The sequence below is a fragment of the Rhinolophus hipposideros genome (assembly GCF_964194185.1).
Source record: "Rhinolophus hipposideros genome assembly, chromosome: 6".
Lineage (NCBI taxonomy): Eukaryota > Metazoa > Chordata > Mammalia > Chiroptera > Rhinolophidae > Rhinolophus > Rhinolophus hipposideros.
Genome location: NC_138052.1, coordinates 18,022,827 through 18,039,339, shown reverse-complemented (window position 1 = coordinate 18,039,339; position 16,513 = coordinate 18,022,827). Strand labels below are relative to the sequence as shown.

At 35.8% G+C, this 16,513-nt stretch overlaps 1 protein-coding gene across 1 annotated transcript in view; it reads left to right on the top strand.

Moving 5' to 3' along the window:
- Positions 1-16,513, top strand: part of MCM6 (minichromosome maintenance complex component 6) — a 34,270-nt gene that overhangs the window by 11,463 nt on the left and 6,294 nt on the right. The window contains exons 9-13 of the mRNA XM_081051116.1: positions 3,142-3,283; positions 3,970-4,077; positions 5,609-5,764; positions 7,868-7,996; positions 9,321-9,482. Coding sequence (XP_080907242.1) covers positions 3,142-3,283; positions 3,970-4,077; positions 5,609-5,764; positions 7,868-7,996; positions 9,321-9,482 — 697 coding nt within the window. The remainder of the gene's footprint in view (positions 1-3,141; positions 3,284-3,969; positions 4,078-5,608; positions 5,765-7,867; positions 7,997-9,320; positions 9,483-16,513) is intronic.

Below are 16,513 nucleotides of genomic sequence, written 5' to 3'. Positions count from 1 at the left end.
GAAATTTACAACATGGCACTGTTTCAGAATATAGAACATTTTTAGTTGGTTCGGAGTTTTCTAATTAAGTATATGTTTTTTTGAAGTATATCAGGGACTGAGTTCTAGATTTAAAGACAATAGTCCTATGTTGAAAGGAATTCTTTTTTTCTCTCCATTCCCTCTGCCCCTACCTTCCACCTCCCCACCACCACCATGGGAAGATGTACTACAATGTTTTCTCTAATAACAGTATTGTATTATACTTGATTGTCTTAGAAATAGCCTTTTTAGCGAGTGGTTGTTTTTTATCTTTATTGCAATATAATTTACATACAGCATTTACCCCTTCAAATTGTACAATTCAGTGGTTTTAATATATTCACAAGAGTTATACAACCATAATTCAAGTCAGATTAGAACATTTTTATCGCCCCCAAAGAAATGTTGTACCCACTGGCAGTCACTCTTCATTCTCTCCCCCATACCCATAGGCCACGCTAATTTACTTTAGTGTCTCTATCTGGACATGTAAATGAATTATATACTGTGTAATCCTCTATATATACTAATCCTGTTTATGTACTATATATACTTGTGACTGGCTTCTTCCACTTAGCATGTTTTCAAGGTTTAGCAATGTTGGAGCATGCGTCAGTAAGTAGTACTTCATTTCCATTTAATGACTAATATTCTATCATGTATACATCACATTTAATTATCCATTCATTAGTTAAGGGACATTTGGATTGTTTCTACTTTGGCTTTTATAAACAATTCTTCTATAAACATTGGTGTATTAGTTTTCATCATTTTGTGTGTGTGTGGTAAATTATACATCCTTCAGAACTTGTTCACCTTCCCAAATTGAAATTCTGTTCCTATTAAACAGTAACTCTCCGTATCCCTCTCTCCCTAGTCCCTAGCAACCACCATTCTACTTTCTTTCTGAATTTGATTATTCTAGGTCCCTCATATACACAGAATCATACGGTATTTGACCTCTTGTGACTGGTTGATTTTACTTAGTGTAATACAATGATGGGTCATCCATGTTGTAGCAAGTCTCAGAATTTTCTTCCTTTTTAAGACTGAATTGTATGTATTTATCACATTTTGTTTATCCACTTACCCATCGACGGACATTTGGGTTGTTCCCACCTTTGGGCTATTGCGAATAATGCTGCTGTGAACATTGGTGTGCATGTGTCTGCAAGTCTCTGCTTTTGATTCTTTAGGCTAATTTTAGCTGTTAAATTTAGGTCCTTGGTCCACTTTGAGTTTGTTTTTATATATGGTTTGAAGTAGAGCTCCAGCTTTATTATTTTGCACGTAGATATCCAGTTGTCCCAGCATCAAGACTGTTCTTTTGCCCCATTAAATTGTTTTATTACCCTTGTCGAAAATCAGTTGACCATAAATACAAGATTTTTCTGAAGTCTCAGTTTTATTTAGTTTCGATGTCTATCTTTAGGCCAGTACCACACTACCTTGATTACTACAGCACTGTAGTTTTAAAATTAGAAAGTGTGAGTCATCCAATTCTTCTTTTTCCAGATTGTTTTGGCTGCTCTGGGTCCCTCGAGTTTCCACATGAATTTTAGGATGAGCTTGTCAGTTTCTACAAAGAAGCCAGTTGTGATATTAATAGGGATTGCATTGACTCTGTAGATCAGTTTGAGCTTTAATGGCTTTTTAACAATATTAAGTCTTCTGATCCATGAACCTGGGATATCTTTCCATTTATTTTTAGGCCTTCTTTAATTTCTTTCAACAATGTTTTGTAGTTTTCTAGGTATAATCTTGCACTTTTGCTAAATTTATTCCTAAGTATTTTATTTATTTATTTTAAGATTTTATTGGGAAAGGGGAACAGGGCTTTATTGGGGAACGGTGTGTATTTCCAGGACTTTTTTTTTTTTTCTAAGTCAAGTTGTTGTCCTTTCAGTCTTAGTTGTGGAGGGCGCAGCTCAGCTCCAGGTCCAGTTGCTATTGCTAGTTGCAGGGGGCGCAGCCCACCATCCCTTGAGGGAGTCAAACCGGCAACCTTGTGGTTGAGATGAGGTGCTCCAAACAACTGAGCCATCCGGGAGCTCAGCGGCAGCTCAGCTCAAGGTGCAGTGTTCAATTTTAGTTGCAGGGGGCGGAGCCCACCATCCCTTGTGGGACTCAACTGGCAACCTTGTGGTTGAGAGTCCACTGGCCCATGTGGGAATCGAACCGGCAGCCTTCGGCGTTAGTACCATGGAGCTCTAACCGCCTGAGCCATTGGGCTGGCCCTTATTTTTTATTCTTTTTGATGCTATTGTAAATAGAACTTTCATTGTCATTTTTGAGTTGTTCGTTGCAAGTGTATAGAAATAAAATTGATTGTTGATCTATCTTCCAACCTTTCAAGAACTCATTTATTCTAAGTGTTGAGTGGATTACATAGGATTTTTTATATATAAGAGTATGGCAAATAGTGATGGTTGTTCTTCCTTTCAAATCCAGGTGCTCTTTTCTTTTTCTTGCCTAATTGTCCTGACTAGACCTTTCAATATGATGAATAGAAGTGGTAGGGTAGACATCTGTGTCTTGTTCCTGATCTTAGGGGGAAAGCATTCAGCCTTTTAACCATTAAATGTGATGTTAGCAGTTGGTTTTTATAAATGCCCTTTGTCGGGTTGATGAAAAGTCTCTTCTATTCCTAGCTTGTTGAGTTTTTATGAAGGGGTGTTGGGTTTTATCACATGCTTTTTCTGCATCTATAAGTTGGTTCTTATCCTTTATTAATATGGCATGTTACTGATTTTTTTGCTTATAAACCAGTCTTGCATTTTTTGAATAAATCTCACATCTAGTTTTGTTTCATTTTTTAAGTGCAACATCTCATAGATCACTGTTGCTAAACTTTATTATTAAAGACCTCTTTTAAAATTGTTATTTTTGTCACGTGTGAAGTTCACCTTATATTTGACAGGAATGAATTTAAATGTACTTAAAAGGCCAAAGGAGAATGACTTTCTATTCAGTCTATGGCATGAGTCTTTATGGATTGCTTATGCTTAATGCCTCTCAGATTATCTTTAAGAAATTTAGATTCTTAACTGACATAAATGCTGTCAGCTGATAATCCTGGAAAGGATGCGTAATAGTAATGAATATGATAACCTTCCACAGGCACGTGGAGGAGTTCAGCCCCAGAGCTGTCTACACCAGTGGCAAAGCATCCAGTGCTGCTGGCTTAACAGCAGCTGTTGTGAGGGATGAAGAATCGCATGAGTTTGTCATTGAGGCTGGAGCTTTGATGCTGGCTGATAATGTAAGAACATTTTTATATTCTTGGATATAAAGAAATCAGAATATCACCTACCCTGTGGAAGAAAGGGGGGAGGGGGTTTCTATTGAAAAGATGTCCTTTACAAATGGCATGTTTGGTAAATAATTCAGTTTTATTAATCTAGAATTTAATTGGGATTGTCGTCATTAGTTAGTGCCTTCTGAGCGTCTCTAGAATGTATTGCCTGCCCTGAGTATGTGCGGTTGCTTTGATTAGAATTCCCAGCATTTTTTTCCTTTCCAGATCGTGACACCTCTAGGAATACGTCTGTTGCATTTTAAGTGTATTTGACATCGATTATTTAGATCTGAGGCATATTAGTTGTAGCCATACATGATTCTAAACATTATTTCAATTTCACCCTTCACTTTTGCAGCCTAAAATTGATGCCAAGGTGACCCAGAGTATTTTGATTCAGATTCACACAAGGTGTTTATGTTGAGTAAAAGTGCAATAAATGACTGTTTTTAGTCTTGCTCTTAGTATAAAATGAGGCAAAAGCTTATGGTTCCCCCTAGCTCTGGGATCTATTAACCAATCTTACTCGAGTCAAGGGAGTTAGGGTTGCCTACTTAGCTGTCTTAGTTTAGATCTGGTGCAGACTTGGAGTTTACTTACCATCTGACACCTGAAAGGCAGTTTCTTATGCTGGATTTGTTTGGTTACAGGGTGTATGTTGTATTGATGAATTTGATAAGATGGACTTGCGGGATCAAGTTGCTATTCACGAAGCTATGGAACAGCAGACCATCTCCATCACTAAAGCAGGAGTGAAGGTGCGTGTGTCCATCGCTGTCCCGCTGCATCACGCCTTAGTCTTGTGGGTTAATGTAGCTCTAGAGACATTCATCTGGATAAATTGTATTCTTTCAACATGAAATGGATAACAGCCCAGAGGATTATTAATCCAAATTACAGGTGCTATTTAGGGTACTGTGAAAATGTGACAGAAAATGACAAAGTAGAGGGTGCTGGTGAAATTGTTAGCGTTTCACTTGTCAGAATTTCCACAAAGTTTCTATATTCTTTGATAAAGCATGTTTCCAACTGTAACAAAAATAAAGTCAACAGATTATTTAAATGAAAATTGTAGGTATAGTCATATACCGTGTAATGCTGTTTGGTCAGTGGTGGACCAAATATATGTTGGTGGTCCCATGAGATTATAATGGGGCTGGAAAATTCCTGTGATGATGTCTTAGTCCTTATATCTGAACGCAACACATGTTTGTGGTGATGCTAGTGTAAACATGCGTGCTGGGCTGCCAGTTATATAAAGTACAGCACATACAATTATGTGCAGTATATAATACTTGATAGTGATAATAAATGACTATTTACTGATTTTTTTTGCATTTACTATATACTACACTTTTTGTTATTTTAGAGTATACTCTTTCAACTTCTAAAAAAATAGTAAAATAGTATGCCGTGGTACATGGGCAGCAGCCTCATACATCTCGTGTTGACCTCATCTCTTGATTGCATCCTTTTCTCTCGTGCTTGATTAAATCTCATGTTGTTTTGCACAGTAATATGCTGTACAGGCTTGTAGCCCAGGGCAGTAAGTAGTCTCTGCCACGTAGCCTAGGTGTGGAGATGGCTGTGCCATCGAGGTTTGTGTACGTACACTCTGATCTTCGTACACCCACGGAATCACCTAACCCATTTCTCAGACTGTATCCCCTTCGTTAAGCGGTGCCTGACTGTACAGTATTGTAACCAACATTAGAGAGAAATCAAACTTTAAACAAACATAATACATTCAAGTAGTTAGGGATAATTTAAGCAGTACACTAAAATACAAAAAGAAATCTTCACCTGCAACTCCCAGCACTAATAAATACTCAGAAATATCTGCTGAATGTATGCCCCTTTTAGGAATATTTTATATACAAATAAGCATAACACAAATAGTTTTGTTCTTGCTCATTTAACTTCATAATTTTATTTTGCCAATCTTTCTATACCAGCACGTATTAGACCCACTTAGCTTTTTTATTACTGCATGGCTTTCAATTATGTGCACCCCAGTTAGACGCCTACAGAGTGACATTTGGGTCATTTCCAGCCTTTTGATTACTAACAATATTGTATTAAACATCCTTGAACACACATCTTCCTGTACCTAACTGCAAGATAAATTCCTAACAAACAATTGCTGACTTACAGGGTGTGTGCACGTCATACCACCATCATGGTATGGGAGTGCCTGTGTGCTGTGTGATATCTTGGTATTTTGGTTTGCATTTAGTTAATTATGAATGAGATTAAGCATTTTGTCACAATTTTTTCTTTTGTGGTCAGGCTACTCTGAATGCCAGGACATCCATTTTGGCAGCAGCAAACCCAATTGGTGGACACTATGACAGATCAAAATCATTGAAACAGAATATAAATTTGTCGGCTCCCATCATGTCCCGATTTGATCTCTTCTTTATACTTGTGGATGAATGTAATGAGGTAACAATGAGTTGTCACTCTTAGCTTCCTTGGTTATTTCCAATTTGAGTAATTGAGTGAGACGGGGCTTGAAGATGCACTCCTGAACGGCTGGTGCCTGTGTCTGCACTGAGCTTTCATTGCCCTCAGCGTGGCACAGGACTGGGCAAAGGTTTCCTAAGCAACTCAAAATAAAGTCACTTGAAATGCTGATTCCACTTAATTAAGTTGAGGAATATTTTTTGGTTTTGTTACTGTTTAATTCTCTAAAGAAAAAAGGAAACATTACAGTTAATTCCCAACCATACTTCTTAATATTTTTAAAGAATTTTTGTTTTATTGGGGTGCTTTTTTTTAGTAAGCTTGATAAAAATTGGAATGCCAAAGACATTTCTTTCCCCCTGCCAATCAAGAGTTGTTTGTCTTCCTGTATCTTATAAAGTTGTTACTTGTGTGTATCATCTTTTTCCCCTTAATTATATAACATTTTTAAGATTGAGTGTAAAGTTGTAGATTTACTTAAATTCTAACATTATTAGTTATTTATTCTTAGACTTAAATAACAACATTGTAGAGCTCAGTCATATGTGCACAGAAATAAATACAAAATGACATTCTGTCAGAAGTTAATATTGTAGGCTGTACTGTTCATTGCTGAGCATGGAGGCCCTACATTACATTACACACAATGCATACCTTTTGCTTACAGCAAAACTTTAAATATTTTCTAAATGAAAGCTGCCTTTCATTATGTGAATGTTTGCAGGACTTTAGGTTTTTATGTTTTCGTTTGGTTTTTTTTTTCCTTCACAAATCCATATAATTATTTCACCCACTACCCACCCCTGCCCAACTTGCCCTCCATCGTTGGAAGTTGTCTGATTTTCATCTATATTTTTCCCCCTTCTTCCGTCTCCCTCCCCCTCACTCCAGTTCAAGCCGTTGTTTCTCAGTCCAGTTGTATAGGACACAGCTCCCTGGCCCATGCTGGTTTTATGAGCCTTGCGTCCCCCCCTCTCCCCCCGGCTGAGACAGTCAGTCTCCAGTCATCAGTCGGCAGCTCACGCTGGCTGCCAGCCACTCACGCTGGCCACTGGTCACTCTTGAGGCGTGTGACAGCACACAGCCCATGGCAACTCACGATGGTTGCCGCGCACTCACACTGGATGCTGGCAGCACTCAGCAGCCCGCGGCAGCTCACACCAACCTCCAGCTGCTCACGCAGCCCAGCTCCAGGGAGAGCTGTTGTTCACAATCTTAGCTGTAGAGGGTGCGGCTCATGGGCCCATGTTGGAATCGAACCAGTGACCTTGGCGTTAGGAGCGTAGTGCTCCAACCACCTGAACCACTGGGCCGGCCCCTGATTTTCGTACATTTCTGTTTGTACGTGATCCGTTAGTTTTTTTTAATTTTTCAACTGGAAATAGTTTCAAACTTAAAAGTTGCAAGAAATAGTGTATGTGACGTAACCTTTACTCTAGTCACATATTAACATTTTGCCCCATTTACTGTATCATTTGCTCTCTTTACATCTACATGGTTTTTTCTGTACCATTTTAGAGTAAATTGCATTTTATTTTTATGATTTTTAGTTTTCTCAATGTCAATAATTCTGTGATGATTATATTCATATATTAACAAGTGGCAATATAATGTAGTGACTAAGAGCACAGACTCTGAAGCTAGACTGTTCAAATCCTGGCTCCATTACTTACTGTGATGTTGGACAAGTTATTTAACTTCTCTGGGCCTCGGTTTACTCACCTGTAAAATAAACCTACCTCATAAGGTTTTTATGAGAGCTGATGAGTAAATACTTCTAGAAATGCTTAAGACAATAGTGTCTAACATAACTGAGGGCCCTAGAAATCTTTGTTATTGTTATTAAAGTTCGTTAATTCCTTCAGGAATATTCTTGGAGTGGGGCAAGGGTATATATATATATAAATGTGGGTTTGAATGAAACTGGTATCAAACTTTCCTCAGAAACTTTGCACCTATGAATACATCTTTCAGTGGCACATGAGAGCTTGTTTTTAGCTATAAATAATTTCTTAATGCCTGGTACAGTCTAGAGTGGATATTGCTGTGACTGATCAAAGTGGTTTCTTTGTTTTGAATTAGGTTACAGATTATGCTATTGCCAGACGTATAGTAGACTTGCATTCAAGAATTGAGGATTCGATTGATCGTGTCTATTCCCTTGATGATATCAGGAGGTATCTTCTCTTTGCAAGACAATTTAAGCCAAAGGTAACCTGCCCTTTTTGTATTGAAATAGGGAGGGCATAGTGGGTATATTAATGTGGCATTTAGACAAAAGGGTTATATGGAAAAACATTGAACCTGTACTTGTTTGAGGATTTATTTTTTTTTAAGGTTGGTGTGGTTGGTTGGTTTTCTTTGTTTATATTTTTAGAATAGTTTGTTTCTTTAGAGAGTTGAGAAAAGGAAATTTAAAAAATACCTGAACAATTCCATTTATTTTACTTGTTAGGTACTAATAAAAACTTTTTATGGGTGAAGATTTTGAATAACCCAATAAAGTAGGACATCCTTTTATTTCAAGCATTTCTAAGATTCATAAAAATGTGTATGTGCTTAAAGCAGTAGTCTATTGGTGCTCTCAAATGTTTCTCTGAGGAAAAACTTGGATTCCTCTAGGTAATTGTGAATGAACATGGATTACTGTTTTACAGTAATTGATGTAGTTCGTTGGATTGAATCTGCACTGGATCCAGGATACTCACTTGGAAATTTGCTTTTGAAATAAACCTCCATAATACATCTGTTTTATTTGTCATTTCCTAAACTAGAATACGAAAAATAGATTTATTTGATTCTGGTTGATTCTAGATTTTTACGCTATTGTCGACTTGACTTTTGGGAGGAGTTACCCTTAGATTTTAATTCTTCATCTTCACTTGATTATTCACAATATTGGGATTGACTCACTGTCCCAAAAGAGGCTTAGTCATTTAAAACTAAGGGTTATAGGTCACTTTTGTGTAAAGAGACATGTGTTCTCCCTGACTGTACCAGTCCTTCTGTGACCTTGGCATGCTTTATTAATATGCTGAGTTCCTTGCTCTGAAAAACTGAGGATTCTTACAATGCCTCACTTTGTTGTTACTCAACAAATAATATTTACTGACATAGTTGATATGTGTGTGTGTGTATACATATCTTTTTCCCAAAGATAGCATGAGTTAATTAACTGAGTTTCAAGAATAGAGCCTGAGCATTCATTCGTTTAATGAGCTCTGGCGTCTTGGGTGGAAAGATAGTGCATCCTATTCCATTGCTTCAGCTTGTTACGTGTCTTAGAAATGGTCATTTGCTTACATACTAATCCTGCTGCCTTCTTGTTCATTAAATTAATACATGACATTCACAGGCCTCCTGAGTATTAGTTTTCTGTTGAAAGGCATTTCAGTACTAATTCCTTGTCATTAGCTTCAGAGTTTTGACTTTGTCACTTCCCCAAAGTGCCTCCGCCTGGAAGGCTCTTAACCCTGTATTTAACACAGCTCCCACCGAGTAGAAGTGCTCTGACTTCAGTGATGTTCTGGAACAGATTTCCAGAGAGTCGGAGGACTTCATTGTGGAGCAGTATAAACGTCTCCGCCAGAGGGATGGTTCTGGAGTAACCAGGTCGTCGTGGAGGATTACAGTGCGACAGCTGGAGAGCATGATCCGTCTCTCGGAGGCAATGGCTCGAATGCACTGCTGTGATGAGGTATCAGAGTCATTTGAATGTCACGGCTTATAAGCACGTTTTCCTCTTCGGTGTGGGATATGCTAGCATTTGCCGCAGATTTATTTTTATATAACTGTTGAGTGCTCATAGGATACATGTCTTTGGGCTTTCTCCCTTGAAGAAGATTGCTGTCACGCATTTATTGAATGTGTTAGATTAATAGTAATGAAATAACCATGCCATAGATTATAGAGTACATACAGAGGTGAATTACCGTTAATGCCATTCATTCAGGAAAATTTTATTTAAACCCTACAACGCACGAGGCCTCTGGGCTGGTGATGCAGATATAATAATAGAGCCCGTGGCCTCAAATGGATATGTGTAATATGTGGTTATTAAACTGTTCTCTGAGTCCTGGGTTCTACAGGTACATGTCAATGGGTATTTAGGGAGTAACTGGTGAGCAGTGTGGAAGGGCATTCAAGCCTTCATCTCTGTTTTAAGCAAAGTCATCCTGCCTTTACCTAGCTTTATATATTAGATAATGTAAGGTTTTGTTTGAAAAAAGTGTTTGGCTATTCTTTTTAATGCTATGATTGATGAATAATTTACAGAGGAAAATGTATAGCTTTGACGTTTATATATATATATATATATATATATATATATAAAACCCTTATTGACCATCCCTCTCAAGATAAAGAACATTTCTATCGCTGAAAGTTCCCTGTTGCCCTTTTTCAGTCTTAGCCCAGTTCCCAGAAGTGACCATTGTTCTGACTTCAATCACCAATTTCTATTCCATAGATTTTTTTTTTTGGCTTTTTTGATTTTTCAAATTCCTCGATAGGGTGCTTTACTGTTTACAAAGTACTTTCACACTAGCTCATTTAATATTCTTTGATTGACCTGACATTTAATGGACATCTTTGTGGATAAGAGATGAATCAGAGCCCCTGCCTTCCATTGCCGATAATGTGGTAGGAGCAAGACATACTTAATTAAGCATGTGAACTATAAGAGGGTGGAGTGTCACCAGCAAAGACAGAGTACAGAGATCAATTAATTCTTTCCTAAAGAATGAGGAGGGTTTAGGGAGGTGCCAGCATTTAAACCTGATTACTGAAGGGTTTGTAGAATTTTGATAGGCAGTTTTAAAATGAGTGAGAGTGGAAAGTTTAACAAGAGCATAGAGTATCTGGCAGAATATAGTGGAATTGCAGAAAAGGAATAGGTTGTGGAGGGGAATCTTAAACCATGCTAACATTTGTACCTTTTTTCCCCAATTGCGATGTTTCCTGAGTGAGTGTCATTGAACTGATGTGTCTTGGGAATCTTTTTTTTTTTTTTAAGGCACAGTTTACAGTGGCCCATGCGGGGATCAAACTGGCCACCTTGGTGTTATTAGCACCAACCTCTAACCAACTGAGCTAACCATCACCCCTTCTTGGGAATCTTTAATAGATTTTTCTTTCTCTCTTTTTTTTGGTCTTTAAATAGGTAGCAAATCCATGATATGAAAATAAGCACACACATGTATATGCATATATACACAAATATATTTTCTGAATGAAATTGAGTATGTTTGCATATGTTTAAGAGCCTTTCTATCTTTACGATCATATTCTTTGTGTATTTTTTATTTATTGTTTTACTAGTCCTTTCCCTCTCTAAGATTATAAATGAATTCTCTCAGGATTTCCTCACGCTCTTAAATGTTTTTGTTGTTTGTACTTAAATCTTTCAAACATTTGGTATTTATTATGCTGTAAGATGTAGGTATGAATCACTTGATTCTTTTTCAGCTAGTTTCCTAGTTGTTCCAAAGCCACTTATTGAACAGTCCATCTTTTCCATGCTGATTTGGTGTGCCATTATTATATATTAAACTCTTGGATTTGTTAGGATCTCTTTCTGGACTTTCTGTTCAGTTCCACTGGTCTGTCATCCTCCTCCTGCATTAGTACCACAATATGTTAATCAATGGGGCTTTGTATTTTCAATGTACAGCTAGTTCCACTGCATTTTTCTTTTTTGGCTGTTATGAATTTAATAATCAGCTGACTTCGTTTTTAAAAGTAATTAGCAATATTTTTATTGAAAGCACATTAAATTTATTAATAGGGAGAATTAACATCTTTATGACGGTTTTTTCCTATCCGAGAAAACAGTATAGCAGTTAGAATCTAGGTTACGCTGCTGTAAAAATCTCAGCCATTTTAAACTATTTTTTGCTCGTGCTACATGTTTACTTATGTCAACAAGGGGCTCTTCATGTCACTCAGATTCAGGCTGATAGAAGGCTCTTTTTTGATATCTGCTTGTTTCCTTGATCACAAAAGGTAGAGAAAAGAAAAGATGGTGAATCACATGCCTTCTGTTAAACTTCTGTCTAGAAATGACACAGCACTGCTGCTCATATTTCATTGATTAATTAACAACAGCCGTGCCTAAATCCAAGTGGATCAAGATGGCCTTCCTGTTGATTGCCTAGAATGAGAGAAGCAAACATTTGTGAGCAACACTGATGTCTGCCACAGCTGTCAGTGTCTTTCCACTTAAGCCTTCTTTTATTTCATTTAGTAGGTTTTAAACTTTTCTTCATATAGTTTTTGCATATTTCGTACTGAATTTATTATTTGATATTTTTCCCTTTTGGGTTTTGAAGGTGGACTTTTTTTTTTCTAACTGGTCATTGTTGTTTGTATATAATCAAGTATTGGTTTCTGTATGCTAGTTTTGTACCTTACTGACATCTTTTATTGTTTGTAGTAATTGTTCAGTGAATCTCTTGATTTCCCAGATATTATTCTTATCTGCAAATGGTGTAGTGGCATATGTTCTTCTTTCCAGTCTTAACGAAAAATAAACTTTATTTTAATCTTTTCCCGTTTTCTCCACTAATTTACTTTACTTTGGCTTTTTCAATTGCAGTACAATATGTACTAATAGTGATAACATTGGGCCATTTTTTTCTTGGCCTCTGTGGCTGAGATATGTTTTTATCAATAGGAAATAGACATTTATTATTCCTATTTTGAATGTTTTTGGCAAGTAGATTGTTTTACCAGATGTCTTTTCAGTGTCTATAGAGTTAATCATGATTTTTTTTCCTCCTTGATCTATTAATGTGGAAAATAAACTTACAGACTTTCTAATATCAAGCCATCCTTGAATTTCTGGAATAAATCCTACTTGGTCTTTTAATGCAGCTGGCTTCTATTTGCTGTTATTTAGAATTTTTAAAGCAATGGTCAAAAATGAAATTGTCTCTAGGTGTTTCTGTTTGTTTTTGCAGACTTTGTTTTGGAATCATAGTTATTTCATGAAAAAATTTTGCAAGTTTTCCCCTTTTTACTCTAAAACAGTTTTCTGTTACATTGAAATTATTTTCAATTTTATAGTAAGAATTCTCAAATAAAATCTTCTGAGTCTGGTATAATTTGGGTTCATGGTTCTTAATTTCTGCCATGGAAATCAGTCTTGTTTAGATTTTCTATCTCTTCTTGAGTTGGTTTTGGTAAGCTGAATTTTCCTGGAAAATTATGCACTTCTAAGAGTTGTTTAATAGTTTAATTAATTAATTAATATCCATTTAGAATGTGTTTTCTGTTTGCTTGTTTTCATTTTTACATTGTGATAAGAAAATAATCTCTTTCTAATTTAGGTTTTGTTTTTCTGGAATTTATGGATGCTTTCTTTGTAGCCTGATGCCAATTTTCATAAATGTTCTATGGGAACTTTAAAGAAAGACCTAATGTCTGTTTACAATATACAAATTTATTTTGTGTGTGTGTGTGTACACACACACCAGGGATGCCAAAAAAAAAGTATACTCATTTTAAGAGATGGTCATTATTGCTCAAGCAGTAGTTCACTGTAATCAGAAGTGTCTGGACGCTGATGGTAACCACTTTGAGCACCTCTTGTAATTGCAGAAGTCAAATGTGACTTGTATTCATCTTTTGTTATCGATATATATTGAATATTACAATTAATAGTTTTTTCATTTTTTAAAATGTGCATACATTTTTTTTGGTGTGTGTATCTATAAAGGGGGAGATTACCTTATGTTATATAGGCCTTCTGTTTCTTGTAGGTTTTTTGGTCTGTATCTTCTCTAAATTGAGACTTAAATTAAGTCTTAATAGTTTTTTTTTCTCTACCAATAATGTAATTATTGTCTCTGTATTCATCTACCCTGTAATTTCTGCATTAATATTCTTGCTCTCTTAACTGATATGTATTTTCATTGTGATTTGTACCCTCTAACTTTAGTGTGTGCCTTTCTTTGTCTCAATGCTTGTTGGCATGAACTCAACTTTCTTTGTCTGGTATACCTTGCCTAACATTTTACTTATTGGCATTTCCCAATAAGTTTAAGTGTATCATATATATACATATACATATGTATATGTGTTGTGTATAACATACATACACAGAACATGGACTTGTTTTGTTTAGTGACTCAAATGGAAAATCTTTTTGTTTTTAATACATAGTGAAACCCATTTATATTTAGTGGTGTGAGAGAGGTTTATTTTGTTTTTTCTTTTTATAGTTGAACAGATTTTTCATCATGTGACCTCTTTGCTTTTGCTTACACATGCAGTTTTGCTATTCAGAAAGTTTGTATTTTATTTTAGTGGTAATTTTTATTATTACAGCTTGATATTATGCCCTTAGTTATCTATTGGTTCCCTACTGTGAACGGTGATAAAATTAGTGTATTTTATATTTCCGACTCCCCTCCCTGTCAACCCCGAGTTTAGTAAATAATATCTTAATGTTTACCGTTTTGCAGTCAGATACGTTTATCTATCACTTGATTTACCATACTTTGACTCATCTATTATAGATGAGAGGCAATCAGCAAATTTATTTCTGTGGTCTTCCTGTTCTCTTCCATTCCCTTCCCATTGTTATTAGTTAATATTACTTATCCTCAGTGCATATACCATTTCAGTTGTGTTCTCTTACTCTTAATTCCCACATTTGTTTTAGTTTTGTAGCTAAATATATACAAGGTTCAGTGGAGATTATTTTGTCTTGATTTTCTAATCCATCTCTTGGCTGATTAAAATTTGCCCTTTCTTAAGAAGAATTTGATGAAAGTAACAAAAAGACATTTGTGAGAATAATATTCTCTTAGTGTCATGTTCAGCATGATTTATTTGTAGCTTTTTCCAGAATGACAGTTTGGCTTGATGTACAACCTTTGGCACATACTTTCTTTTCTGTGAATTTTTCCACTGTATTCTGACATTAACTGTTGCTATGGGGAAATCTGAGACCAGCCGTTGATTGTTAATTTTTCTCCCATAAATAACTTGATCTTTTTCTTTTTCCAAAATATTCTTTGTTTAGTTGTATAGACCACTACGTTTACTAGAATATGTCTTGATATCGATTAAATGACTTAAAGTTTCCTTGAATTAGCATATTTTTGAGAGAAAAAAAGACCACTCTACTGAGTTTATCTGTTGTTATGGGCTCAGCTGGTTGGGGAAGGAGAAGATTTAGAGAGACTGTTGGTTATTTGTAAAAGGCCCTAAAACAATCCCCCCCCAAAAATAGACATTTCATTTTTCTTTTAAGTAAGCTTTTTTGTTAAAGCAAAATATACATGCGGAAAAATGCAAAAATTACAAGTGTACAGCTTATTTTTTAACTTTAGTGAACGTACCTGTGTAACCTATACACAGATCAGGAAGTAGAACTTTAATTACTAAACTCCAAAAACCTCCCTTTCTGTTTCCTTACAAGTATTACCACCCTTCACTAAAGATAACTATTATTCTTTTTCTCTGTTTGTTTTTAATGACTACATGGTACTCTAACCATTCTCTACTGATGGCTAATTAGGTTGTTTTCAACTTTTTTTCTAATTGTGGTTAAAAACACATAGCAGAATTTGCCATCATAACCATTTTTAAATGTACAGTTCAGCAGTGGTAAGTATATTCATATCGTTCTACAATAGATCTCTAGAACTTTTCCATCTTGCAAAACTGAAACTATCCATTGCACACGATCTCCCCTGGTAACCAACATTCTACTTTCTAGTTTGGCTACTTTAGGTACCTCATAAGTGGAATCATAGAGCTATTTGTCTTTTTGTAACTGGTTAATTTCACTTAGCATAATGTCCTCACAGTTCATCCATGTTGTAGCGTGTGACAAGATTTCCTTTTTTAAGACTGAATAATGTTCCATTGTATGTATATACCACATTTTCTTTATCCATTCATCTGTCAATGGATACTTAGGTTGCTTCTATCTCTTGACTATTGTGAATAATGCTCTAATGAATATTCTTTATGTTTTAGATATTAACCCTTTATCAGATAAAATTTGCATATATTTTCTATTCTGTAGGTTGCTTCATTGATTGTTTCCTTTGATACTCAAGTTTTTGAATTGACTAGAGTGTCATTTGTCGATTTTATTTTTTGTTTCCTGTGCTTTTGATGTCATATTTAAAAAACCATCGCCAAATCCAATGTCATGAAGCTTTCCCGTTTTCTTATAGACGGTTTTAGAGTTTTAAGTCTTTACTCCATTTTGAGTTAATTTTTCTATATTGTATAAGGCAAGCATCCAGCTTCATTCTTTTGTATATGATATCCAGTTTTCTCCACATCTTTTGTTAAACAGACTGTCTTTCCCCAATGGGTGGTCTTGGCATCCTTGTTAAAGATTGTTTGACCATGTATGTGAGGATTTAAGGTTAACCATTATTCTGATTTCTGACTTCTGTCACCTTAGTTTTTTCCTGCTTCTACAGTCTATATAGTACAGTCGTAGAATATGTTCTACCTTGTGTCTGGTTTCTTTCATACAGCATGAACACTAAGAGAATCATCTGTAATTTGTGTAGCCATAGTTTGTTTTAATGATACTCTATCAATGAATGTATCACAGTGATCCACCCATTCTTCTGTCAAGCGACATTTAGATAGTTTCCAGTTTGGATTCTCATGGGATATACATGTCTTTTGTTCAATATGATGTGTGTATGTGTACATTTCTGTTGGGTATATATACCTAGGAGTGGAATTGTTGGG